The sequence below is a fragment of the Eumetopias jubatus genome, unplaced genomic scaffold, assembly GCF_037043125.1.
Source record: "Eumetopias jubatus isolate StellerSeaLion01/CBP00866 unplaced genomic scaffold, mEumJub1_p1.0 scaffold_12, whole genome shotgun sequence".
In the NCBI taxonomy this organism is placed as follows: domain Eukaryota; kingdom Metazoa; phylum Chordata; class Mammalia; order Carnivora; family Otariidae; genus Eumetopias; species Eumetopias jubatus.
The window spans coordinates 1,602,585-1,629,312 of record NW_028274818.1 but is presented as its reverse complement, the minus strand read 5'-3'; the positions used below and the strand labels follow the sequence as shown (position 1 = coordinate 1,629,312).

Below are 26,728 nucleotides of genomic sequence, written 5' to 3'. Positions count from 1 at the left end.
TCTTAATGGGCATTAGGATAGTTTCTAGTTGCAGGCTACTCTGAAAGGTGCTGCTGTGAACATTCTACACAGATCTTTGGGTGAACATCTGCATTTGATTTTTGTTGGGTGAATTGCTAGGTCATAGCACTAGGCCTTCTGAAATTTTTTTGAAATACTGTATTTTTTATTGTGAATTATAACACATACAGACAAGTGAATAAAGACTTTATTCAGCTTAAAAAATGGTTTTACAACAAGCACCTGTGATTTCAGTTCTTTTTTAAGATTTTATTTATTTATTTGAGAGAGAGTGAGAGCAAGTGAGCGCACCAGCAGGGGGAGCGGGAGAGGGAGAAGCAGGCTCCCCACGGAGCAGGGAGCCCGACTCGGGGCTCGATCCCAGGACCCCGGGATCATGACCGGAGCCGAAGGCAGACGCTTAACCGACTGAGCCACCCAGGTGCCCCTTGTGATTTCTTTTTTTTCCTTCCTTCCTTCCTTCCATTCTTTCTCTTTCTTTTTTAAATTTTATTTATTTACTTGAGAGAGAGAGAGCACAAGCATGATCGGGGGAGGGATGGAGGCAGAGGGAGAAGCAGGCTCCCCGCGGAGCAGGGAGCCCATGCAGGGCTGGATCCTAGGGCCCTGGGATCTTGACCTGAGCTGAAGGCAGATGCTTAATGGACTGAGCCAGCCAGGCGCCCCTGTTATTTCTTTTTCTTACTGCAAATCCTAGTGGTGATCATGCACATTTCGTCTGAACTTGGGGGAAGGCACTCCGTATTATTCTTGTTTTTTGGGGTTTTGTTTCGTTTTGTCTTTGTAAGTGGGGAGGTGGAGGGGCAGAGGGAGAGAGAGAGTGAGATTCTAGAGCAGACTCCCTGTTAGGCATGGAGCTTGACATGGGGTTCAATCTCATGATCCTGAGATCACCACCTGAGCCAAAATCAAGAGTCGGATGCTTAACTGAACCAGCCAGGCACCCCTGTATTCCTTGTTATGCATGACAGTTGCAGACTTTTTGTAGATACATTTTTTTTTAAAGATTATGTTTATTTATTAGAGACAGAGAGTGAGCATGAGCAGGGGGAGGGGCAGAGGGAGAGGGAGAAGCAGACTCTCTGCTGAGCAAGTAGCCTGATGTGGGACTCGATCCCAGGACCCCAGGATCATGACCTGAGCCGAAGGCAGACGCTTAACCAACTGAGCCACCCAGGTGCCCCAACTTTTTATAGATATGTTGTATCAGATTAAGGAAGTTCTTTTCTTAATTTTCAGAATTTTATCATGTATTGAATTGTGCTAGTGCTCTTCTGTCTCTATTAAGATGATCATACAGTGTTTCTTCTTTATTCTGTTAGTAATGTGGAGATTCATGTTGTTTCTTACTGTCAGATTTATTGAAATATAATTTGCATTCAGTGAAACGTACCCAGTGAGTTTTGAAACATGTAATACAGTTCTGTAACTGCCGCCACCGTCAGCATACGGGACATTTCTGTCTCCCCGAAAGCTCTCTCATTGCCCGTTGCAGGCCTTCATTCTCAGTCCGGGCTCGTCCGCCGCCTCACTCCATCTGTGTGGTTTTCTCTGCGGTGTCCTGCTCGTGCTCACATACAGTATGGAGCTGTCTTTGCCTGGTACAATGCTTTGGAGACTCATTCGCATTTGTTCTTCTCATTGCTGAGTAGTATTCCATCCCATAGATATACCACAAGTTACTTGTTCGCCAGTTGATGGACGTTTGGGTTGTTTCCAGGTTTTGCCTGAAGCTGCTATATATATTCACATATAGGTCTTTGATAGACATAAGTTGTTTTTTTTTTTAAAGATTTTATTTATTTGAGAGAGAGAGAATGAGAGATAGAAAGCACGAGAGGGAAGAGGGTCAGAGGGAGAAGCAGACTCCCTGCTGAGCAGGGAGCCCGATGCGGGACTTGATCCCGGGACTCCAGGATCATGACCTGAGCCGAAGGCAGTCGCTTAACCGACTGAGCCACCCAGGCGCCCTAGACATAAGTTTTCATTTTTCTTGGGTAAATCGCTAGGAAGGACATTTCCGGCACTTTATGAGGAACTGCTGACCCGTTTTCCAAAGCGGCTGCACCATTTTACACTCCCACCAGTGGGTGTGAGATTCACAACTGATCCGTGTCCTTCCCAGCAGTTGCCAGACGCTTACATTTTCTCCATTTTAGTAGGTGTATTTCCTTGCGGTTTGAACTTGCATTTCTCTAAGGAAGAGCAATGTAGAGCATGTTTTCATGTATTTATTGGCCACTTGTAGATCATTTTTGGTGAAGTGTTTGATCATTATTCTGTTATATGCCCTTATTCCTTTTGTAATTAGTACATATCTTGCAGGAGATACTTTATTTATTTATTTATTTTAAAAGATTTTATTTATTTATTTGAGAGAGAGAGCACTAGAGGGAAGAGGGTCAGAGGGAGAAGCAGACTCCCCGCTCAGCAGGGAGCCCAATGTGGGACTCGATCCCGGGACTCCAGGATCATGACCTGAGCCGAAGGCAGTGGCTTAACCAACGGAGCCGCCCAGGTGCCCGATACTTTATTTTTTTAAAAAATATTTTACTTATTTATTTTAGAGAGGGGGTGGAGGGGCAGAGGGAAAGGGAAAGAGAATCCCAAGCAGACTCTCTACTCACAGAGCCAGACTCGGGGCTCTATCCCATGACCCTGAGATCATGATCTGAGCGGAAATCAAGAGTTAGATAGATGCTTAACTTGACTGGGCCACCCAGGCACTCCTTGCAGAAGATACATTAAAACTATGCATGTGTCCTGTTTCTCCTCAAACTTCTCCCCACTAATTTTAGCATCCATTGGTGGATTGCCCACAAGAATTATACTGTGGTGGTCTAATTTTTTTATTCCTTTCATTCCTTCTACATTTAGTAATTGGGGTTTTCTATAAAGAAGAGCTGTCCCTTCTTCCTCGTTTATTTATTCAGTTTTTATGTGAGTGTGGACTCATGGGTATTTATTTTATTACTTGAGTTACAGTGCAATGGTGTCATTTATTTTGCTCAGATTGTTTTAGTGTTAGGTATGGGGAGATACTTCAGGTTTTACTTTTATGGAATATGGTTTTGGTGTCATATCAAGGAATGCTGCCTAATACTGGGATGCCCAGCTGGCTCAGTTGGTGGAGCGTGTGACTCTTGACCTTGGGGTTGGGAGTTCAAGCCCCATGCTGGGTGTAGAGCTTACATTAAAAAAAAAAAAAAAAAAAAGGAACTCTGCCCAATCCAAGGTCACAGAGATTCTTTTTGCAAGTTGTATGGTTTTACATATTCCGTTTAGGTGTATGATCCTTTTTGAGTTAATTTTTGTATCATGTGTGAGGCATACTTGAGATTCTTTTTTGCATGTGGATGTTTATTTCTGCATGATTTTTGGAAAAGATTCCTTTCTCCATTAAATTACCTTTGCACCTGTGAAGAACTCACTGGCCATATTAGTGTGGGGTCTTTTCTGGACTCTGTTCTGTCCATTGATCTATGTGTCTGACCTTTTCACCAAAACTACACTGGTTCGATCCATATAACTTCACAGTAAGTGTCAAGATCAGGTAACCTAAGTCTTCACCTTTATCCTGTTTTTAAAATATATATATATGTACATATATATGTGTATATATATATTTTATATATGTGTATATATATATTTAAGATTTTATTCATCTATTTGAGAGGGAGAGTGAAAGAGAGAGAGTGAACACAAGGTGGGGGAGGAGCAGAGGGAGAAGCAGACTCCCCACTGAGCAGGGAGCCTGATGCTGGACTTGATCCCAGGACCTTAGGATCATGACCTGAGTTGAAGGCAGACTCTTAACGACTGGGCCACCAGGTGCCCCTGATATATATTTTTTTAAGATTTTATTTATTAGAGACAGAGCAAGTACATGCACACAGGTGGGGGGAGGGCAGAGGGAGAGGGAGAGCTAGACTCCCTGCTGAGCAGAGAGCCCAACGTGGTGCCCCATGTCCTTTTTTTTTTTTTTAAACAAGGTTAGGGGCGCCTGGGTGGCTCAGTTGGTTAAGCGACTGCCTTCGGCTCAGGTCATGATCCTGGAGTCCCGGGATTGAGTCCTGCATCGGGTTCCCTGCTTGGCAGGGAGTCTGCTTCTCCCTCTGACCCTCCCCTCTCTCATGTGCTCTCTCTCTCTCTCTCTCTCATTCTCTCCCTCAAATAAATAAATAAAATCTTTAAAAAAAATAAAACAAGGTTATTGGGCTATTATAGGTCCTTCGCATTTCCATGTAAATTTAAGAATTGGCTTGTCATTTTCTTCAAAAATACCTGCAGAGGGACGCCTGGGTGGCTGAGTCGGTTAAGTGTCTGCCTTCGGCTCAGGGCATGATCTTCAGATGCTGGGATGGAGCCCCGTGTTTCGGGCTCCCCTCCCTCTGCCTCTGCCTGCCACTCCCCTTGTTTGTGCTCTCTCTCTCTCTCTGTGTCAATAAATAAATAAAATCTTAAAAAAAATAGCTGCTGAAATACTGATTGGTAATGAATCTGTGGATAAATTTGGGAAAGTTGCCATCTTAAAGATACTGAGTCTACTAATCCATGAACAAGATCTATCTATTTAGATATTAAAATTTCTCTCAGCAATATTTTGTAGTTCTTTACATATACATTTTTCACCTATTTGTTTAGATTTGTGAAACACCGAAATATTTCTTCTTTTATGCTAATGTGAGTTTTTCTTTTCAACTTCCAATTGTTCATTGCTAATCTATAGATAAGTGTACTTGGGTGTGCTGGTCTATCTTGTGACCTTGCTATAAGCCCATTATTAGCTGTATATACTTGGTAGATCCTTAGCAGTTCCTTACGGAGAGAATGATGTGATCTGCGAACAAAGGTTTTTTTGCCTTCCTTTCCAGCTTGTCCATCTTTCCTTTCTTACTTTCTCTTTCTTCTTCTTCTTCCCTCTTTGTCTCCCTCCTTCTTGCTCTTCCTCTCCATTTGTCCATCCGGCTTCGCTCTGTGCTGGAGAGGACCTTCAGTTCAGCCTTGGCCAGTGGTGGGAGCAGGCATCTTTCCTCTGCTCTTGACCTCAGGGGAGCGTGCTCAGTCTTCTCCCATGGGGCTGGAGGTTGTTCATTGGATTGAGGAAGTTCTCCACTGTTCCTGGTTGCTGAGAGTTTTTGTGGTGAATTGATGTTAGATTTGGTTAAAAGCTTTTCCTGCGTCTACTGAGATTATCTTTTGTTTCTGCTTTTGGTCTGTTGATGTGGTGAATTATATTGATTGATTTTCAAATTTCAAAGCACTTTTGCATTTCTGGGGTACACCACACCTTTTGATCAAGGTATATTACCCTTTTTCTATATTGTTGGATTTGATTTGCTAATATTTTAAGGATTCTTGTACCTGTGGCTGATAATGTTCTTGTATTCTTTGCATGGTTTGGTATTAGGGTCATGCTGACCTCAAAGTGAGTTGGGAAGTGTTCTCTTTTCTTTCTGTTTTGTGCTTTTCATGGTTTTATTTTTGGAAGAGTGTGTGTGAATTGGTGGTATTTCTTCCTTAAATGTGTTATTGAATGCACCAGTGAAGCCATCTGGGCCTGGAGTTTTCTTTGTAGACGTTTTTAATTATGAAATCAGTCCCTCCCTCCCTCCTAACTTCCCTCCCTCCTTCCCTCCCTCCTTCCCTCCTTTCTTTCAGATTTTATTTATTTATTTGATAGAGAGAATGAGTTAGAGACAGAGAGGGAGAGAGAGAAAAGGAGCAGGGGGAGGGGCAGAAGCAGACTGCCCACTGAGCAGGGAGCCCGATGCGGGACTCGATCCCAGGACTCCAGGATCATGACCTGAGCCGAAGGTAGATGCTTAACTGACTGAGCCACCCAGGCGCCCCTGAACTCACTTTCTTTAGCAGATAAGAGGGCTGTTCAATTATCTACTTGTTCTTGAGTGAGCTTTGACAGCTGGTGTCTTGCAAGTTATTTGTTTCATCCAACTTGTGGAAACCTTGGCATAAAGGTTTTTATAGTATTCCTTTAGTAGTTGTTTTTTTTTTTTTTGAGATTTTATTTATTTATTTTAGAGAGAGAGAGTGTGCACATGGGCACACGTGAGTTAGGGGCGGGTCAGAGGGAGAGACAGAATCTTAAGCGGGCTCTGTGCTCAGCAGTGTGGGGCTCCATCCCAGAACCTTGAGATCATGACCTGAGCTGAAGTCTGATGCTTAACTGACTGAGTCACCCAGGCGCCCCAGACTTATTAAATATTTTAATAATAGTATTTAATATATCAATTTCCCTTTAAGAACTTGTGTTAGCTTTAACCCACAAATTATGATGTGTTGTATTTCATTGACTTCAGTTGACAATATTTTCTAATCCCTTTGGGATATCTTCTTTGGCACACAGGTTATTTAGAAGTGTGTAGTTTGGGGGCGCCTGGGTGGCTCGGTCGTTAAGTATCTGCCTTTGGCTCGGGTCATGATCCCAGGGTCCTGGGATCAAGCCCCGCATCGGGCTCCCTGCTCAGCGGAAAGCCTGCTTCTCCCTCTCCCACTCCCCCTGCTTGTGTTCCCTCTCTCGCTGTCTCTCTGTCAAAAAAAAAAAAAATCTTTAGAAATCTATAGTTTGGAGAATTCCAGCTATCTTTCTGTTACTGATTTCTGATTTAATTCCCTTGTCTTCAGATTTTACTTTGTATAATTTCATTCATTTTCTATTTATTGAGGTTTATTTCATAGCCCAGAATATAATCTTTTTTTTTTTCCTTTAGGTCTTTATTCAGATGTTGAGTATGATCTTTATGGTAGTTCTTCCATTTGTATTTATTTGAAAAGAAAATGTATTTAGTTGTTTTCATGTGTACTGTTCTATAAATGTCAGTTAGGTCAAGTTGGTTGATAGCATTGTTCAGTTCTTCCCTTTTTACTGCTTTTGTGTGTGGGGGGGTCTATTTGTCATTTACTGTGAAAGAAATAGTGAAGTCTCTAACTTCAGTTGTGGATCTGTCTGTATTTTCTTTCAGTTCTATCAGTTTAGCTCTACATATTTTATTTTTTAAAGTCTTATTTATTTAAAGAAAATTTTATTTATTTATTTGAGACAGAGCATGTGCACGTGGCGGGGGAGGGGCAGAGAGAATCTTAAGCAGACCCATGCCCAGCACAGAGCCTGACGTGAGGTCTAATCTCACGACCCTGAGTTCATGACCTGAGCTGGTAGATATCAAGAGTTGGCCGCTTAAGCAACTGAGCCACCCAGGTGCCCCAAGTTTTATTTATTTAGGTAACCTCTACACCCAACGTGGGGCTTCAGTTCATGACCCCGAGATCAAGAGTTGCATGCTCTTCTGACTGAGTCAGTGAGGTATGCCTTTAAAGACTTTATTTCTGGTAATCTCTATACCCAGTGTGGGGCTCACACTCACAACCCTGACATCAAGAGTCACATTCTCTATCGATTAAGCCAGTCAACTCCACTGACTCAGCCAGCCAGGCACCCCAACAATATATATCTTTTAAAAATTACTACAATCTATGGGGTGCCTGGGTGGCTCATTGGGTTGAGTGTCTGACTCTTGGTTTTGGCTTGGGTCATGATCTCAGGGTCATGGGATGGGGCCCTGCTTCAGGCTCCCCACTCAGTCCAGAGTCTGCTTGGGATTCTCTCTCTTTCTCTGCCCCTCCCTCTGCTCATGCACGGGGGCTTGTGCTCTTTCTCCCTAAAATAAATAAAAATCTTATAAAAAATAAAATTACTAAATTTGTACTTTTACCACTTCCAAAAACATACAAGAACTTTATAGCAGTTTCACTCCATATATCTACTCCTGCCTTTTGTGCTATTGATGTTATATTTTACTTCTTCCTAAGTTTTAAATCCCTAAGATGTTACTGTTACTATTTTAGCTAGTCAGTATTCATTTGTATTTATTGCATAGTTAACCTTTCTGGTGCTCTTTGATTCATCCTGAAATTCTTTGCTTTGCCTTTATCTAGGATCATTTTTTTTTTTTCATTTTGAAGATTTTCCTTTAGTATTTGTTGTGAACCTGGTCTTATGTCAGTGAATTATCTCAGATTTTTTGTCTGGAAACAAAATATATTCAGTTTTGCTTTTTAGAAATTTATTATTTGTATCTGTCTATGTATCTATGTATCTATGTATTTATTTATTGTAAGTAAGCTCTACTCCCAACGTGGGGCTTGAACTCAGACCCCAAGGTCGAGAGTCACGTGCTCTACTGACTGAACCAGCCAGGCGCCCCTGTTAATTTTTTTTTTTTGCCCCTGTTAAATTTGTAATGGTGTTTAGCACCAGGGATTCCATGTCTCTGATTGAAATTCTATATATTTTCCTTTATTTTCTTGAATATGTTGATCATAATCATTTTAAAACCCTTTCTCAAGTATCTGATTTACCTGTAGGTCTCTCTCTCTCTCTCTCCCTTTTTTTTTAAGATTTTATTTATTTATTTGACAGAGAGATAGAGAGCCCAAGTAGGCAGAGTGGCAGGCAGAGGGAGAGGGAGAAGCAGGCTCTCCGCTGAGCAGGGAGCCTGACGTGGGGCTTCATCCCAGGACCCCAGGATCATGACCTGAGCTAAAGGTGGACACTTAACTGACTGAGCCACCCAGGCGCCCCATGTTTTATAATTTTTTATTGTATGTTGGACATTATGGCTGGAAAATTCTGGAGGCTTTGGTATTGTTACCTTCTTCCAAAGAGGGTTATTTTATCTTCTGGGAGGCAGATAATTTTGGAGGATCACCTAAATCTGCCACGGGTTAGTTTTATGCTATGTTGTCTAGTTTGTTTCCACTTCTTTGTTTCTTTTCTTTTTTTTTTTTTTTAAAGATTTTATTTATTTATTTGACAGAGAGAGACACAGCAAGAGAGGGAACACAAGCAAGGGAAGCGGGAGAGGGAGAAGCAGGCTTCCCGTGTAGCAGGGAGGCTGATGCGGGACTTGATCCCAGGACCCTGGGACCATGACCTGAGCCGAAGGCAGACGCCTAACGACTGAGCCACCCAGGCGCCCCTTGTTTCCACTTTCTACTTACTCCTAGATTGTGGCCTGTATCCCTAGTGGGTGGCTCTTCTGAGGTTTCAACACTGCTAAGAAATCTTGCTGTAGTGTTTTTGAAGACCTTTACCTCCTTTTCACGACCTGAACTACAACCTCTTTCTCCCCAGAGGTGTGGAGTGAGAATCTTCTGCCTCCTAGCCACTCTCCTGCTGGGTTTCTTGGGGTTCCATCCTGTTCATGCACAGCTTAAGGGTCTGCTAAGGTCTTCAGAGGGGCTTGAACAGAAACTTTTTTGGCTCATTTTTCCTTGGTTTTCTCTTCTGCAGAGGTTTTTTTTTTTTTAGTATTTATTTGAGAGAGTGTCTACATATGCATGTGAGTGGGGTGGGGGGCGGGGCAGAGGGAGAGAATCTTGAGCAGACTCCCTGCCAAGCACGGAGCTAGCCGGGGGCCTTGATCCACAACCGGGAGATCAGGACCTGAGCTGAAATCGAGAGGCAGACGTCTGACCTACTCTGCAGAGTTTTATCCTTCAGTCTCAGCTGCTTTGGCAGCTCCGAATGTCTGGCTTCTTATGCTAGCAAGACTGCTGTGTTCAGCTTGGGTCCTCCTTAATGTGCTTCCCTTCTCTAAAAGATTCCAACTCCTTAAATCCTTTCCATGAGGGTTCTTCAGTGGCTTCAGACTGCTTTATATATATATTTTTCCACTTTTATGTACAGTGACCCTTGAACAGTGTGGGGGTTGGGGCGCTGTGCCCCACACGCAGTTGGAGATCCACATACAACTTTTGACTCCCCTAAAACAGCCTACTGTTGACCAGAAGCCCTACCAATAATACAGTTGATTAAGTTATGTGTCATGTATACTCTGTCGTTACAGTAAAGTAAGCTAGAAAAAAGAAAATGTTGGGAACATCATAAGGAAGAGAAATGCATTCACAGTACTGTGCTGTATTTATTGAAAAAAATCCACATATAAGTGGACCTGCATAGTTCAAACCTGTGTTACCCAAGGGTCAGTTGTAGTCTTATATAGTTTTACAGTTGTTTCTGGTGGGAAGGTTTCATCTGTTAAAAAATACATTGTTGTGGCCAGAACCTGAGATTCTGGGTGTGTGCTTGACCCGGCCGTTGAGCAACTCTGGTGGTCTAGATATTGCAGAACCCACTGTATTTTCACTCACTTCATCCACTTTACAGTATATTTACAGTACATTTTACTTTCAGTTTATTGGTTGCATCATGAGATCTACTTTTCAGGGAATATCTTGTTTTAGGCCACCTTTCATCTTTCTCTTGGAAGGAAAAATTAGATTTTCTTCTGTATCTTTTCCAGCCTGATCTTTATAGAGTGGCTTCCTTTTTTCAATGTTTTAATTTTAGCTCTTTAGAATTCATAGAGTCAGTGGTATCCCAGTATTTTAGAAGATAAAGGATTAATTCTAAAACAGTATAACAAATAGTTGAATTATCTGTTCTTTTTGGATTGTTTGTGTAGTGTGTTGGAATTTGAATGTATTAGATTTTCCATCAGACATATATTCCCTAATAAAAACTCAGCATGAAAATCAGACATCAGTGGGGCTCCTGGGTGGCTCAGTCGTTAGGTGTCTGCCTTCCTCTCAGGGCATGATCCCAGGGTCCTGGGTGCCTACCGCTCAGGTCATGATCCCGGGGTCCTGGGATCGAGCCCTGCATCGGGCTCCCTGCTCCGCGGGAAGCCTGCTTCTCCCTCTCCCGCTCCCCCTGCTTGTGTTCCCTCTCTCGCTGTGTCTCTCTCTGTCAAATAAATAAAATCTTAAAAAAAAAATAAAATCAGACATCAGAGGAGAAATAGGTGTGATGTAATCTAGACACTGGGATGGTTTAACGCCACTTTGATTGCATGTTTTTAAGATGGCTATTCTAAATCGAATTATGCTAACTCTAATGATTTTTCCATGAAAAATATTTAAATTTTATGATAACCTTTCTTCACAATTCATTTAAATAATTTTTATGTTTCATTTTTTTAATAGTATTTTTAGTGGGGCTAAGTGTTTCTCAGTGTGTATCTTAAAGCATTGCTACTCCAAAGTGTGGTCTAAGAACCAGTGCCAGTTTGAGAACTGGTTTGAAACAAAATTATTTATGGAAACTGGGAGTAAAAGTTTAGAAACTTTATAACATTTGACATGATGGCTACATTCTTTTTTTTTTTTTTTTTTTGGGACTTTATTTGAGAGAGAGAGAGAAAGAGAGAGAGGGAGAGCACAGGCAGGGGGCCTGATGCGTGACTCCATCCCAGGACGCTAGGATCATGACCTGAGCCGAAGGCAGACGCTTAACCCACTAAGCCACCCAGGCGCCCCCTGATGGCTACGTTCTTAATTTTATTTTATAAAAATAGAAGTCTAGGGCATCTGGGTGACTCAGTAGTGAGGTGAGAAGAAAGGTTTGGGGAAAAGATAATGTATACAAAGGCCTTTAGGGAGTCTTGGTGTGTGTTATGCTGTGTAATTCCCCTTTTGCTGCTTTCTCAAAAAAAAAGAAGGTAGTAAAGAGCTTTGTCATTATTAGAACTTTGGGAGGTTTTATGTTTCTTTTGTAGGTGTCATCTTGTGGGTTGTACCTCGAAGCAGCGCATTTGATTTAGGCGACGTGACTGTAAGATGCGCATGTTTGAATTCTACCTTTTCTTTTTGTTCTTAAAAATCATTATCAGAAAAATTTTCCATATCGTTAAAAGCTCTTTGTAGATATTTTTGTTTCCCCCCATTGCTTAAAAAGACCGTTAAAAAAAAAAGTTTTATTTAAGTAATTTCTACACCCAGCGTGGGGCTTGAACCCACAACCCCAAGATCAAGAGTCGCACGCTCTACTGATTGAGCCGGCCAGGCGCCTCTAAAAAGACAAGTTTTAATGGCTCTATTGCAGTCCAGTGTATGGATGTACCAGTGTTCATTTTACCCTTCCTGGAATATTGGACATTTAGGAGATTTTCATCTTCTTGCTAAAATAATTAACGTTGCAATGAGTAATGTGATTATTAGTCTCTGCACATCTAATTTTTTCCTTAAGAACAAGAATTACTGGATTGAGAGTTGTACACATTGATCAGATTCTTGGTGTGTGTTCACAAGTGCAGAAGCAGTTGTTTGAAGTCACTACTTTTCACTGTTTAAATAATGTCGGGATGTGGCTTGAAGGTCACAAAACCTTTTAACCAGAGAACGTCATCTTCATGTTCATCCACTCTAATCCTTGTTTTCAGAGGAGAGCAGGCCTTAAAGGTTTGGAAGGATGAGAACCTCATTTTGGTATTACATGATAATCTATTTCAAGACTTAACAGATTCTGATAATTGAGAAGTTTTTCCTTTTGTCTGGTTATATATGTGCTTTCTTCTTACAGAATGGAGAGAACTTTGTCCTCCCCTCCCCCTTTTTGGTACAGTTCAGAGTGAATTTTTTATCCTTTGCTCCTTGTTTTTCTGTCTTGTAGACTGAACAGAATAATGATAATGACAAGTTGCATTGTATAATGTTTCACTGGTATAAAGCCCTTTGGTTTATATTATGTCACTTAATCTGCATGGCGTCCCTGATAGGCAGATATCTGTATTTGCAAAAGAAGAAAATGGGACTCTTTCCGAGGTTGCCCAGAACTGAGACACAAAGCCGGGGTTTCTGCCATATCATCTGGGCTCTACAGGGTAGTAAGTAGGACTGTGGACGCCCGGGCTGGAGAACGAGGCTTCAGAGCATGGCTCTGTCATTACTGGCTCTTGGGAAAGTTTCTTAATCTCTCTGCCTCAGTTTCTTCATCTGTACACAGTGGGAAAAGTAATAGTTCGGCTTCCTAGGGTTGTTCGGAGCAGTAGGTCAGTGCGCGTCGCCGTGTAGAGGACCGGCCGCTGTGGAGCGCGCTGCCCCGCGCCCCGTCCCTGGCGCCACCGTGCAGGCTGCTCTCATTTTCCAGGCCGGCCGCCTGGCGGCCTATTCTTACCGTTGGCCTGCTGGGGTAAGTTACGGGAGCGGTGGTTTGGAGATTCTGATGATGTTCTTGGTTTATTTGCAGAAGAACAAGGCGGTGAAGAAAGTGAGAAAAGGCGGAAAAAGAGAAAGGGCACCAAGAGAAGGCGGGACGGACGGGGTCCAGAGGGCGGGGCGTGGGCGTGCGACCTGAGGCTGGACGACGCGCTGGACCGCACGCTGGAGGACGGCGCCAAGCAGCACAACCTGACTGCGGTCAATGTGCGCAACATCCTGCACGTGAGTACCGCGGCGGCCCGAAGGCTTCCCGGCCGGAGCCTCAGGGAAGTCGTGGTGCTCCGTGTGTGCTTTACTGACTTTGGGAGCTGCGCGGGCCACAGCGCTTGGCATTTCAGGACGGCTTCCCCGTTGCCGTCAGCACACGTTTGAAACCCGAACGCACATTTAAAAAGACCTGGGCAGGTAAACTGTTCCTCTCCTCCTCCACTGCCTTGCCGGTGTATCGTCTCATTTGGCACGTTCGGAGATGATAACGTTCGCAGTGGACTTACTCTTCCATGGGTCGACAGGTCTGGAGAGATGCCAGGGGAACAGTTTATGCTGCACACGCGCTGGTCCTGTTCTCACAGACGTATCAGCTGTTTACAGAGCCTTCCTTGCTGGTTACTGTTTCTCAGAAGCGTAGAGTCAGTTACCCACACTCTCATTCCTGCTCCTGGTAGCTGTGGCATCGAGCATTCCTCCTCTGTTAGAGTTTGAACCTGGGTGCTTCTGGCCAACGCTGGCTTTACCCCAACCGGAAGCCATTTCAGTATCTAGCAGAGTTAAGAAGCGGCTGTTTTCTAGGTCACACGTCTTTGCTGCATAAAGTGAAATTTCATCTTTCTCCAGGAAGTAATCACAAATGAGCATGTGGTAGCTATGATGAAAGCAGCCATCAGTGAGACGGAAGATATGCCGATGTTTGTGAGTAGTTGATTGTTTCTCTTTAATGCTGTGGAACAGAGCTACTGTAAATGGGCAAGTGCAGGAGATCGCTTGGGAGTTTGTAAATAGCTTGTTATTGGGGGTAGCGTTAGCATTTCAAAACCCAAGATTCACATGATAATTTCTATTGACTGTTTTCTTCTCATTTTCCCTGCCTCAGGAGCCCAAAATGACACGCTCTAAACTGAAGGAAGTGGTGGAAAAAGGAGTGGTGGGTGTTCTGTTTTTGTCTTTGTTTTTGTTTTTGTTTTCCTTTAGTTTGGTAAATAAGGTCTGATTCCAGGTTATTTACAGGGGAAAAAAAATATAGGAAAGAATTATCATGGTCTGGGTTTGCCTCTTTCCGAGAAATATCTGAAAAGATAAGTGGAGACAACATTCAGAGTCCTTATCATCGGTTTATTTCCATTGACATGGAAGTACTGCTGTTTGGGGCGTAATCGGCAGACAACCATTAGCACGGCTGGAAGCACTGAGCAGGGGCAGCCTTTCTATTCACGGGGTACGTGGCAAAGGGTGGAGAGGAGTATTTTTCCAGGTGTGTCCCGGGGAGCACTGCGTCAGGTCACCCTGCTATGGGGTCCCTCACGAGTGCTTACTGAAAAATGCATGTTCCGTGGCTTACCTCAGACCCAGAATAGGGACCCAGGAGCGGGGCCTGGGCATAAGCATTAGTGGAAACAGCCGTTGGTTGTTTTGCACACACTGAGAAATGAGAGCCACTTGAAGGCTTCTGGAGGATTCTGGCACAGATGCTGGGACCCCTTTATTTCCTGCTCAACAAGCATCTGTCCAGTCTGTGCTCAGCGTCTGTAACAGGCAGGCGATGGTCCTGTGGCGGTCTGTTTTGTGTCTGATAGTGAGGAAGATTTGCCTAACAGACCCAAAATGCATGTTGTTGTTTTTGTCCTTTTGTCCGGGTCTATTCTTCGCAGCCCCGTAGATGAAATAAGTCTGCTCCTCTTCCACATGACCTTTCCTCTGGTAGGAGAAAACTAGTACGTCTTTCTGTAATATTCTTTTGTTGCTAAATGTCCCCTAATTTTTTTATCGGTCTTCATGTGACGAGACTGAGTACATTTACCAATGTGATCCTTCTCTTCCAAATGTGCCTGCTTTGTCCATATCCTTTGAAAAGTGTGCCTGATGTGGAATTCCTGCTCCAGATGTGGTTTTACTGTATGGAATGAAGTTAAGGATCCCTTTAGTGTCCCACACACCATATTTCTCTCAGTGCCGCCTAGGACCGCACTGGCTTTTTTTGACAGCCACATCGTATTCTTTTGTCTGGTGGGCTAAGCCTGGTTGCGTAAAGTTAAATTTCATCTTTCTCCAGGAATTACATAATCATCACAGATGCGCATATGTGGTAGCTATGATGAAAGCAGCCATCAGTGAGATGGAGTTGTATGAAGTCTCCTGACACAGTATAAGTAACAGTAATTCCATATTTGATCTGGAAACAAAGAGATTCTGATCAGGCTCTGGATTGTATTTACCAACCATGAATAAATGCAGAGATGTTGGACAAGCCAAGACTACAGTTTGCGTGGGAGAGAGCAGGGATTAAAGTCCGAGGCTCTTGCTTTGTTCGTGCTCAGTAGGTGACTTTAGCATGCTCCCAGGCGCTGCTCACTTTCCTGGTGGGTTCGGTGGTAGGGAACCTAAGGGAAGCGGTGTGGACCTATATCACATCATTCCCTTCGTCCTGTATCAGGCCTGGCTTGACAGATAAGTGGCCGGAACATGGCGGGGCGAAGGACATGGGGCGAGCCTAAGGCTCCTTGTGGAGACAGAACCCAGTGGCCTGTTGGATTCTATTCATAACATGATTCATTGGGTCACCTTAAATGACCAAGAAGTTATACACCCCAGTGGCATTTTTTGTCAGCAGCATGTAAAAGCCTTAAAAAAATTCTTTAAAAACATCTTGCCCCAACTCTGTTATTTTATTATTTATTTACTATTAAAAAAGATTTTACTTATGTATTTGACAGAGAGAGCACGCGTGCAGCAGAGGGAGAGGGAGAAGCAGGCTCCCCGCAGAGCAGGGCGCCCAGCGCGGGTATGGGTCCCAGGACCCCGGGACCACGACCTGAGCTGAATTCACATGCTTAGCCGACTGAGTCACCCAGGCGCCCCCCAACTCTGTTATTGTAGAAACACATAAGAAGTTGATGTAATTTTGCAGTGAGTCTATGTTCCATTAGATTAAACGGCGGTAAAATTTTGCCATATTTGGTTTGTATCTGTATCTACCCCTTGTTTTTTTTTGAAGATTTTGTTTATTTGGCAGAGAGAGACACAGCGAGAGCAGGAACACAAGCAGGGGGAGCGGGAGAGGGAGAGGCAGGCTTCCCGCGGAGCAGGGAGCCCAAGGCGGGGCCCGATCCCAGGACCCCGGGACCGTGACCTGAGCCGCAGGCAGATGCTCAACGACTGAGCCCCGCAGGCGCCCCTATTCCTTGTTTTTTTCCTGTACTATTTGAAAAATCAGCTGGGGACAACTTGATACTTCACCCCTAAATCCTTGCACAAGAACTGGTCATGGCTGGCTGTCAGCATGCATACTTATGGTGGACTTATGTAATGGATTAAAAAAATACTGATGCCCGAAGGGTATGATTACCTATACTGTCTTAGGTGTGTGTACGATGATAGTTTCAAATTCATTGCTCCATGTAAACGCAAGTTGTGATATGAAGTAGGCAAGACAGGGGAACCTGGCTGGCTCCGTCGGTAGAGTGTGTGACTCTTGATCTTGGGGTTGTGAGTTTGAGCCCCGTGGTGGGGGTAGAGTTTACTTAAAAAAATAATAATAAAGTAGGTAAGACAGATACTTTCTCTGTTTATAGATAACACAGAGTCTTAACTGGCTTTAAGGCAGAAATGCTAATGATGGAAATAGACTCTTCTCTCCTTTTCTTCTGGCAAATTCTGACAGATATTTGAGAGTGTCCCCTCAGGGATAATTAATACCCCTCCATCACTGCAGCTGCATGTTAGGTTCATGGCTCTTTGTGACGGTGAAGAGGAAGTAAAAATGAAAACCCATCTATTTCAGTTAAGAGAACGTAATTATTTATATTCTTTGTTGGTAGGTAATTCCAACGTGGAATATTTCACCAATTAAGAAGGCCAATGAAATTAAGGTAAACTTGGAAGAGGTAATTCTTATTCTTTTCCAGAAAGACTTCATCAGTTTTGAAACCTATACCTCCTTTCTATTTGTTAATTTTGGGGGGATCTGTCTTGTTGTTTTACTTCGATCTTTGTGTTTTCCTTCCCATTCCTCTTAGGTTTGGCTCCCGTGGTCTCTTTTTTTTTTTTTTTTTTTAAGATTTTATTTATTTATTTGGAGAGAGAGAGAGCACGAGAGGGGGGAAGGTCAGATGGAGAAGCAGACTCCCCGCTGAGCAGGGAGCCTGATGTGGGACTCGATCCCGGGACTCCGGGATCATGACCTGAGCTGAAGGCAGTTGCTCAACCAACCGAGCCACCCAGGCGCCCGACTCCCGTGGTCTCTTTAAGCCTCTGACTACTTGCTTTAGCTGCTCATTGTGCTCCTAGGATTTATTTCTTCCTGCTCCGCTTTCTTCCTCTTATTTTCCAAATGCATATGGTTGCGTTTCCTATTACTTCGTTTCTCTCTGTGACTGTACTTACGCAGCCCCCCCAGTTTGTGGACATCCACCTGGAAGACGATGACTCCTCAGACGAGGAGTACCAGCCTGACGACGAGGAGGAGGATGAGACGGCTGAAGAGGTCAGTGGCTCCCTTGTGAGTGTGAGTGGCTGGTGGGGAAGAGCCGGCTTCTGGAAGGCTCCCACAGGCAGAATCAAGACAGCGTTCTTCCTGCTCGCTTCCTTGCATAGAACCGGGACTGGGAGCTGTTTTCTCCTCTTCATACTCCCTTAGTGTTTCCATGTTGTATGTTACGAAATAGAACGCACGTGGAACACACACAACAAAAACTTAATAATGCGGCTTAAGTCATTATCGGGCCGGTGGCCATGAGGCGTCCTTCGAGGTCCTTAAACGCAGCGTTGCCAGCACAGCCCTTGTGCTCTTTTCTGTAAAGCTCTGTCACCTGCGTATGCGGCATGACACACCCTAGTCCTGTTTTGTACTGGTTCTGAACCTTACCTAGTGGACAGTTGGGCTTTTTGTTGCCTTTGTTTCATTGTTCATCCTTTGTGGTTCGTCGACACTGTTGATCATGGCTGCACTTCGCTCATGTTCATTGCTGGGCGATGCTCTGTTTCTCAGTGTATTTGACTTGTTTGCAAAAGGATTTTAAACCATTGTCTTGCACTTCTGATGACGAGGGCGATCTGATCTCTGTGCTCACCTCAGAATATTCAACTTCTGTTGAAGTTTCATTTTCTCTTACTTTGACTAAATTGGTTCATTTTCTTGCGGTATTTCAGACTCACCGGGGGGGATGAGGCAGGAGCAGAAATGGAAACCTGAACCGGATTTGTTTTTTAGAGTTTGTTGGAAAGCGATGTTGAAAGCACTGCTTCGTCTCCACGGGGCGCGAAGAAGTCCAGGTTGAGGCAGTCTTCCGAGATGACCGAGACCGATGAGGAGGGCGGCCTGCTGTCAGAGGTGAGTCCGCTTCGTGCAGAGGGGGTGGGGGAGAGGTAACTGCAGCAGGCTGGCCGTGCGTGGTGATGCCGAGCTGTCACCTTTCCCGAGCAGGATTCAAGATCACTATTAATGCCAAAACCTTCCCGGTCCTTGTGGCTGGTTACAGCTGTTCAGGTTTCTAAGTCCTTGAAGTTGGGGTGCCTGGGTGGCGCAGTCGGTGAAGTGTCTGACTCTTGGTTTCAGCTCGAGTCGTGAGCTCGGGGTCGTGAGATCGAGGCTACGTCAGGCTCTGTGCTCAGCACCGAGCCTGCTTGAGATTCTCTTTCTCCCCCTCTGCCCCTCCCCCCGCTTGTGCGTGTGCTCACTCTCAATAAGTAAATAAATTAAATAAAAAACCCAAAAGACAACGAAGTCCTTTAAGTGAGTGAATGGTTGACAGGAAAAGTGGGACTCCTCAGAGGGAGAGTGCTTTTCTGAGTTCTCACTGGGGGGCCAGCGACGAGTGATGAGTGGTTTCTTTTGTACCTTTGTCTTCTTTCCTACATTGTGCTGACGCCCTCTTTCTTAGATTTCCCACTCTTGGTAACCTGAGTAGCATCCTATTGGCTACATTGGAAATAAGATGGAACCTAATTAGATGAATACATTTGACAGTGCCTCTTGTTCTTCTGGAGCACTGTCTGGACGGGAAGACGAAGATCCCTGGTGTAGGAAAGTTGTGCTCCCCTCCCCTGGCTGCTTTTTTTTTTTCTTTTTCTTTTTCCCCCTTCCTTCTCTTTCTCCTCTCCTCCCTCCCTCCCTTTCATTTTTTAACATAGTTGCCTCTTTTAATCAGGCTGAGAAAGTCACCACACCTGCCGTCAGGCACATCAGTGCTGAGGTAGTGCCCATGGGGCCCCCGCCCCCCCCAAAGCCCAAGCAGACCAGGGACAGTACTTTCATGGAGAAGTTGCATGCAGTAGATGAGGAGCTGGCTTCCAGTCCCGTCTGCATGGACTCTTTCCAGGTAAACTGTATAACTAAATCACTGCAAAAGTCAAATGGAGGAATGTCGTTGTTACTCAGACTGGGAAGGGAGACGGGAAGACACTAAATTCTGGTAAATAAGTAAGAGTCGTGGAAATGCAGGCCTTTGATACTCTGTTTGGTTTGTGCTGTTTTATTTTGAGAATTGCAGCTCCTGGGGAAGGAGTAAGGTGCATGATGGGTAGCATTTTAAATGTGGAACACAGGAACAGCCTTCCGCCGGGTCCCCTAGATTGCAACCTTTAGCTCAGTTGCTTTATCGTTCCTGTCCACTTTCTCTCTCTGCACACGTACTTGGTTACCTGAATCCCACTTTACAGTATGTTGCAGGCATGATGCTCTTTCACCCCTAAACACTTTAGTGTTTATTTTCTAAAAATGAGGATATTCAGTTATGAAAAGAAGTCATATTATCTAATCTAGTAAAGTCCTTTTTTAGATTTTTACCAGTTGTTCCAATAGTGCCCTTTCTAGAAAAAGAAACATTTTCTCCTGATGCAGGACCCAGTCCAGGACCACACGTAGGGTCTTGTCTCCTAGCATGTTTTATTTTTTGTTTGTTTGTTTTTAAGTAATCTCTGCGCTCAGTGCAGGGCTTGACCTCATGGCCCCGAGATCAGGAGTCGCATGCTCTTCTGAGTGAGCGGGCCAGGGGCCCCTTGTAGCATCATTTAATTTGGAAGTTTCTCAGTATTTGTCTTTCATAACCTTGACATTTTTGACCTGTGTAGACTATTATTTTACAGAATGTTCCTCAACTTAGATTTTTCTATTTCCCCATAATTAGATTCAGGTTATGCACTTTTGTCACAAACACCACAGAATCGACATGTCCTTCCAGTGCATCATGTCAGGAGGCGTGTGACATCTGTTGTGTGAATTGGGATCACATGGTTATGCTGATGTCTGCTTGATTTCCTCATTATAAAGCTATTTTTCCATTATTAAATTCACTAATAATGTATCTTAAGGGGATATACTTTGAGGCCAAACATCTTTTTGCCCAGTAATTTTAGCATCCATTGCTTATTCTTGCTTGAAAAGTCACGACTCTGGTCACTGTCAGTTGATGACTTTCTAAATCCCACCATTTAGCCAGTTCGTTTGAATGTTTCGGGTTTTCTCCACCAGTCTTGTAGGTTAATGGAAAATATGTCTGAAAATTTAAAAAGAAAATATTGAGTGGAACGCCCCTGAAAGGGCCATTTAATCTAATCACCCTGCTCTGTGGTGAGTAAAAAGTATGAGGGGGGTAATAGTGTTTTGTATGACCATTTATTCATACACATATCGAATGATGGAAGTTGGGGAATAGCAAGGTACAAGACAGAAAGGTCTTTCCTCTTGGAGAGAGAGATGCCATAAACAAATGATTTCAAGTAGTGGTAAGTACTATGAACTAAATAAAAGTGGAGAAGTCAGGTAATGCCCCCCAGAGTGCTTCCATTGGATCACCAGAAGCAGCCTCCATGGGCGCCTGACTGGTTCAGTCAGTGGAGCGCCTGACTCTTGGTCTTGGGGTTGTGAGTTTGAGCCCCATGTTGGTTGTAGAAATTATTTAAAAATAAAATCTTAACAACAACAAAAAAAGGCCTCCTTGAGGAGGTGACATTTGAGCTGAGTTCTGATTTAGAAGGAGCCATGCAGACCCATGGTCTGGGGAAAAGTGTCCCGTACAGAGGAAGCAGCACATTCACAGTCCCCGAGATGGGAACAGCTTTGACGTGTGTAAGAGACAGAAACGAGCTGAAGCCCGGGGACCATGGAGAGAAGAGTAGGAGTGAGGACAGAGAGCTGGGCAGGAGCTAGGTCATGAGGGTCTTGGAAACGTGATAAGGAGTTTAGATTTTATTTTCACATTTGAAAATCTTCGTGTGATATTTTCTGATTGATGTTAAACACTTCCCTTTGGTTAAGGTGTGGGCAGCACTCTGTAGGAGAGTGAGGGAGAAACAGTCATCCAGGGAGGACGTCCTGAAGTCCCTATCCAAAACCCAGCTGCTGCTTTTTTGGGGGGGGGGGCAGAAATTGATAGGCTTATCCTGAAATTTACATGGAGATGCAAGGGACCCAGAATAGCTAAAACAATCTTGAAAAAACAAGTTGGAGGTCTACACTTCTTGATTTCAAAATTTATTACAAAGCTACAGTAATCAGTCAACACAGGTTGGTAGTGGCATAAGAATAGTTCTATGGATCAATGGAATAGAATCAAGAGTCCAGAAATAAATCCTTACATTTATGGTCAGCTGACTTTTGACAAGTATGCCAAGGCCAGTAGTGGTGCCAGAGTGGTGTTTTCAAGCAGGTGGTGCTGGGACAACGGGAACTCTGCGTCCAAGCGTATGCAGTGCCCTCACCGCATGCCGCATAGAGAACTTAATGCTGAATAGATCATTGACCTAAATATGAGAGCTAAAAGTGTAAAACTCTTAGAGGAAAACATGGGAGGAAAGGGCCTTGTATCCATAATGTATAATGAGCTCTTAGAACCCAACAATGAAAAGACAACCCAATTCAAAAATGAGCAAAGGCTATGAATAGACCGTTCTCTGAAGAAGACATACACGTGGCCAGGAAGCCCGTGAAAAGATGCTCAACATCATTAGTCATTAGGAAATTGCAAACGAAGAGTACAGGATACCACTTCCCATCCACCAGGCTATAATAGGAAGGATGGACAGTAACGAGTATTGTCAGGGCCGCGGAGGAGTGTAGAACCCTCACATGCTGCTGATGGGAATGTGAAGTGTGCAGCCACTTTGGAAGTTGGTTCAGTGGGTCGTTAGAAAGTTAAACATAGTTACTGTGTGGCTCCAGGAGAATTGAAAACATATATCCAAGTAAAAACAAGTACACAAATGTCCTTGTTGGCATTACTCATAATAAACTTTCCCGAAGTGGGAACAGCACGGGTTTTCCCTCAGCTGATAAACGGACACACCGAGGTGTAGATGAGGTGGAGATGGGGTGTCGTTACGCAGTGAGAAGCAGTGAGGCACTGGCGCACGCCGCACACGGATGAGCTTGGAGAAGGTCACGCTAAGTAAAGTAGCCAGAGACAAAAGGCCACATCCTGCAGGATTCCACGTACGTAACGTGTCCAGCCTAAGCAAATCCGCAGACACAGAAAGTGGATGAGTGGTTGTCAGGGACGGGGAGCAGGGGAGGATGGGAACGCCGACCCACAGGATTGGGGTTTTTGTTAGGGATGCAGAAAATGTTCTGGGATTAGATGCTGGTGATGGCCCCACAGTTCTGTGCATACAGGAAAATGCACTCAGTTACACACTTCCAAAGGATGAATATTATGGTTTGTAAATTGTATCTTAGTAAAGCCGCTATAGATGTTTCTGAAATGTTGGTTTTAAAACTGACGTCATTATCCTTAAAGTTTCTCAAAGAATAAGAAACCCAAGTTGTGTGGGGGAGAGACCTTGTGATTGAAGGCAGGAAGAGAAGGGTGCAGGTCCGAGGAGGCCCGAGGGGGTCTGAGGAGGCCTGGAGAGTCGGGGAGCACCAGGCGCTGAGTGACTCGTGTTACCCTTTCTCTGTCCGCCAGCCCATGGACGACAGCCTCATTGCCTTCCGCACCCGCTCCAAGATGCCCCTGAAGGACATTCCCCTGGGGCGGCTAGAGGCGGCGCTCCGGGCTCCGGACATCACCCCAGACATGTATGACCCCAATACAGCTGATGACGAGGACTGGAAGGTGTGGCTGGGGGGGCTCATGAATGATGATGTGGGCAATGAGGGTAAGTGGGGTCCTTGGCATTTTCTCCCTACTCTGTCCATTATCTCTGTGCTAAAATTTTCATTGGTTAGAAGCTTAAAGGAAGGGGGTGTTTTTGGTTAACTGAATTTAATTGTATGTCACTCAGAATTTGCTGTCAGTCAGTAGTTAAGGCCCCCTTTTTGGGTGAAGAATCTTTGAGGACAGTTGGCACGTGTTATACTGGCTTCCGGCGTGTGACACCTGACGAGTCTGCTCGTGGGTGCGGGCTGCTCAGGCGCACGTCGCTGACGCAGTACCACTGACTCTCCTCACGGGCTACCGGTCACGACCTTGGGGGAGATCTTTGGAATGCGAAGAATCGTCCCCTGAAACGTACATGCAGAAATAATTTTACGTATGATTTCATGAGAGTGCAGTGGCTCGCTGGAAGACTTGTGTTAGTGAAGGGTCGTCATGACACACGTGGAAGAGCCTTAGCCGCCGCCGTGCTGCACGAAAGCTGTGCGAGGTGGGCTCTTGGGGAGGGCGGGAGCCCCTGCCGTAACAGGGCCTCCTTCCGTCTCTAGAGCCGGCGCCTCTGCTCCTTCTTGTCACTCGCTTCCATCCTCCACCCTGTTTTTTTCCTGTCGTCATAAGCACGCCGTTTATGTCCTGCTTTGTCTCCACATCAGAAGGACTCTGTGCTGTGGGCTCACTTCGAAAAATCCAGAGGAACAACTCAGGTTGGCTTGGTTTGGTCACAGGCCCCCTGTCTTGGTGCTGCATGGTGTTATCGGGAGACTCTGTCGGCGTGGGGTCCTGTGATTGGCAGCACCCACGGGAACAGTGCGGTTGGAGTAGGCAGTTAATCCAGAAGCCACGGTAGTATTTCCAGAAACGGGGAAGGAGCTTTGCTCGGACAGAAGCAGAGTGGACTACTCCCTACTGCAACCCTTATGGTTTTAGACTGTAGCTAAAACTCACTACTTTAATCTAGTGAAAGAAACCTATGAAAGTTGTTTTTGGGGATCTTGTGTGTATTATAATGGAAATCAGGCATCATTGCTCATTTTGTGCCATAAACTTCTGTAGACTCACAAGATGTAAGAGATTGTCTTAGTTTATAGTGATTCCAGATGATGTTACATTCTTTTGATGGAATCGGGGAGATTTTGTTCCTGTTGTTTCTTTTTGACTTTTCAGTGGAGAGTGACCAGAATATTCTTTTTAGCTGTGTTGTGGAAGACTCACACTTTTTAAAAAAAATCTAATTACATACAAGCAGAGCACATCTTTATTCTTTTCCCTATCTTCTAAGAACAGCTACATAAGATTTGTATGTTGAAAAGAGTAATGCTTTAAGATATTTAAGAGAAGGTATAGTTTTGATGGAAATAGACTGAATAAATATTTGTGCAGGACAGGCTAGGAGTAAGTCAGCATAAGTGAATGAAACAGTAAGTCCTTGAATATACCTTTGGAGCTGTTCATTATATGATCCATGGCTCGTCAAGTGTTTGTCACTCTCTTTTTATGAGACATTGTGCTAAAATCACGAGAGATAAAGGAGCATGATCATTATGTCAGACATTAAAACTCCCATGAAAGCTGCCTGGTCCATTGTTAGATGCACAGTACATTTCAGATGAATGAAGTTGAGTAAACTTAGATATGCCATAAAAGTGGCATAAATGCTGTTCCAAGGTTTTCTAAAAGGGAGACAGCATTCTTGTTTAGGATGGCTCAGAGACAGCTCCATGAAAGAGGTGGAAACTGAGCTGGGCCTTTGAAGGATGTTTGACTGCAGGGCTGGTGAGGAGAGGAGGCGATAGGAGCGCACATGTCCTCCGAGGAGTCTTCTAGTCTCTGCATTGTACCGCAGGAACAATACCGTCTTGGTGGGGAGAAATCAAATACTGTGTGAAGAAAACTATGAACCCCCTCCCCATGATGACAGTTTCATGATCCAGAGGGATCACAGATTTTTTTCATGGATTTTTTTTCCCGGGATTTATACATCTCTTGTTGTTTGTTTATTGACACTACCTTTCTCTACCAACCCACCCCAGGTTCCATGACACCAAGGCCCAGAGTCTCTGCAGAAGGGCAAGAACAGGGACAAATGTAGTTCTATCCATTTCATAGAAATCTCTGAGAATTTTGTCACGTTGCCCCATGTTGCAGAATCCGTTTGTTATGCTGCTAGGATTCGAGCCCAGTTTAATGTTCTAGGAACGTGTCCCATTGACGGAAGGCTCAGGGATAGAAGCATTTGTTAAATAGATATGACTCTTCGTAAGCAAGCTCTTCCTCTCGTTGTCCTTAGGCCTAAGCTAAGAAACAATATGGACAGGAACTAAGGCAGGTCCTATGGCTTTATCCGTGGTGGCCGCTCATGCCCCGATTTCCCGGATTTCCATCAGCGTGGCTGAAGGAGCTGAGATGGTGGCTGTTGAGGAGGAAAGGCCAGGCAGGGCCTCAGGTGTCAGGAGTTTGGGAGTCCAAGGCTCTGCGGCTCCTGGTTTCATCCCTAGAACCTGAATCAGAGTCAAGGAGTGTGATGGTGTGCGTGCCGGCTTGTGTTAGTTAACGATACAGATTCTAGGCCTCACCTGTCACTGAGGCAGAATCTTCAGTGGGTATGGTCTAGGGATGTAATTCTTACGCATCCTAAATATTGGAAACTGCTGGTCTGGGACGCATGAGCGTGTGTGATCAGGGTGGACTGAGAAAGTGGAATAATGGGTAGTGGGGAGGGTAACAGTCCTCTTTAAAACTCTGTATTCGTTGTTGTTTACGTGTTAGGACAGATTAATAAAAGAGAACACAAAGCCAGTGAGTAGGGAAGGTGTGGACCCTCCTCTCTACCGGCTTAACTTCCTGCGTGCCGACAGACAGGGAATGGTGCTAGACAGAGATCCCAGAGCCACACGCCAGCCGCGTGCTAGTCTCTTTTGTAGCATCATGTGGCTCTTCTCGCATGTTCCTCCTACCATCTGATCTGCACAGTATTAAAAATGAGAATCTCATTTCCCAAAAATAATTGAGAGGCTTCACTCTAGGCGCACAGCAAACAGATCAGCTGGGCGGATGCCGACTTTGTTAATCAGTCAAGAGTAAGAGGACAGATTCCACCACCAAGGAGTTCAAAGCTAAGAACTCAGAAGAAACCTTCCTGAATGACTTTCCAACGTGTGCGGCAAATGCGTGCTCTGAGAATAAGGGCCAGCCCACTTGTGTGGCGTGGGCAGAAGCTGCCTGTTGCAGTTCTCGCACATGAGCAGATGGGGCTCCAAACCCGTGCACGCTCCCCGTGGGTTGGAGTTCTTCCTGGAGTGTTCCTGCTTCGGCGTGTTTGTACAGAGCCTGCCCTGGAGACGCTGATGTCGAAAGTACTGTAGAGATGGGGGAGGACAGGATTG

General features: G+C 44.6%; 1 protein-coding gene across 6 annotated transcripts in view; it reads left to right on the top strand.

Moving 5' to 3' along the window:
• GON4L (gon-4 like) overlaps positions 1 to 26,728 on the top strand; it is a 66,234-nt gene that overhangs the window by 9,405 nt on the left and 30,101 nt on the right. For 5 of the 6 annotated variants that reach the window (XM_028090057.2, XM_028090054.2, XM_028090055.2 and 2 more), the window contains 8 exons: positions 13,070 to 13,263; positions 13,876 to 13,950; positions 14,132 to 14,182; positions 17,073 to 17,123; positions 17,642 to 17,737; positions 18,464 to 18,583; positions 19,401 to 19,571; positions 23,154 to 23,346. In XM_028090057.2, the coding sequence (XP_027945858.2) occupies positions 13,070 to 13,263; positions 13,876 to 13,950; positions 14,132 to 14,182; positions 17,073 to 17,123; positions 17,642 to 17,737; positions 18,464 to 18,583; positions 19,401 to 19,571; positions 23,154 to 23,346 (951 nt within the window). The remainder of the gene's footprint in view (positions 1 to 13,069; positions 13,264 to 13,875; positions 13,951 to 14,131; positions 14,183 to 17,072; positions 17,124 to 17,641; positions 17,738 to 18,463; positions 18,584 to 19,400; positions 19,572 to 23,153; positions 23,347 to 26,728) is intronic. The other variant, XM_028090053.2, reaches the window with a different exon arrangement.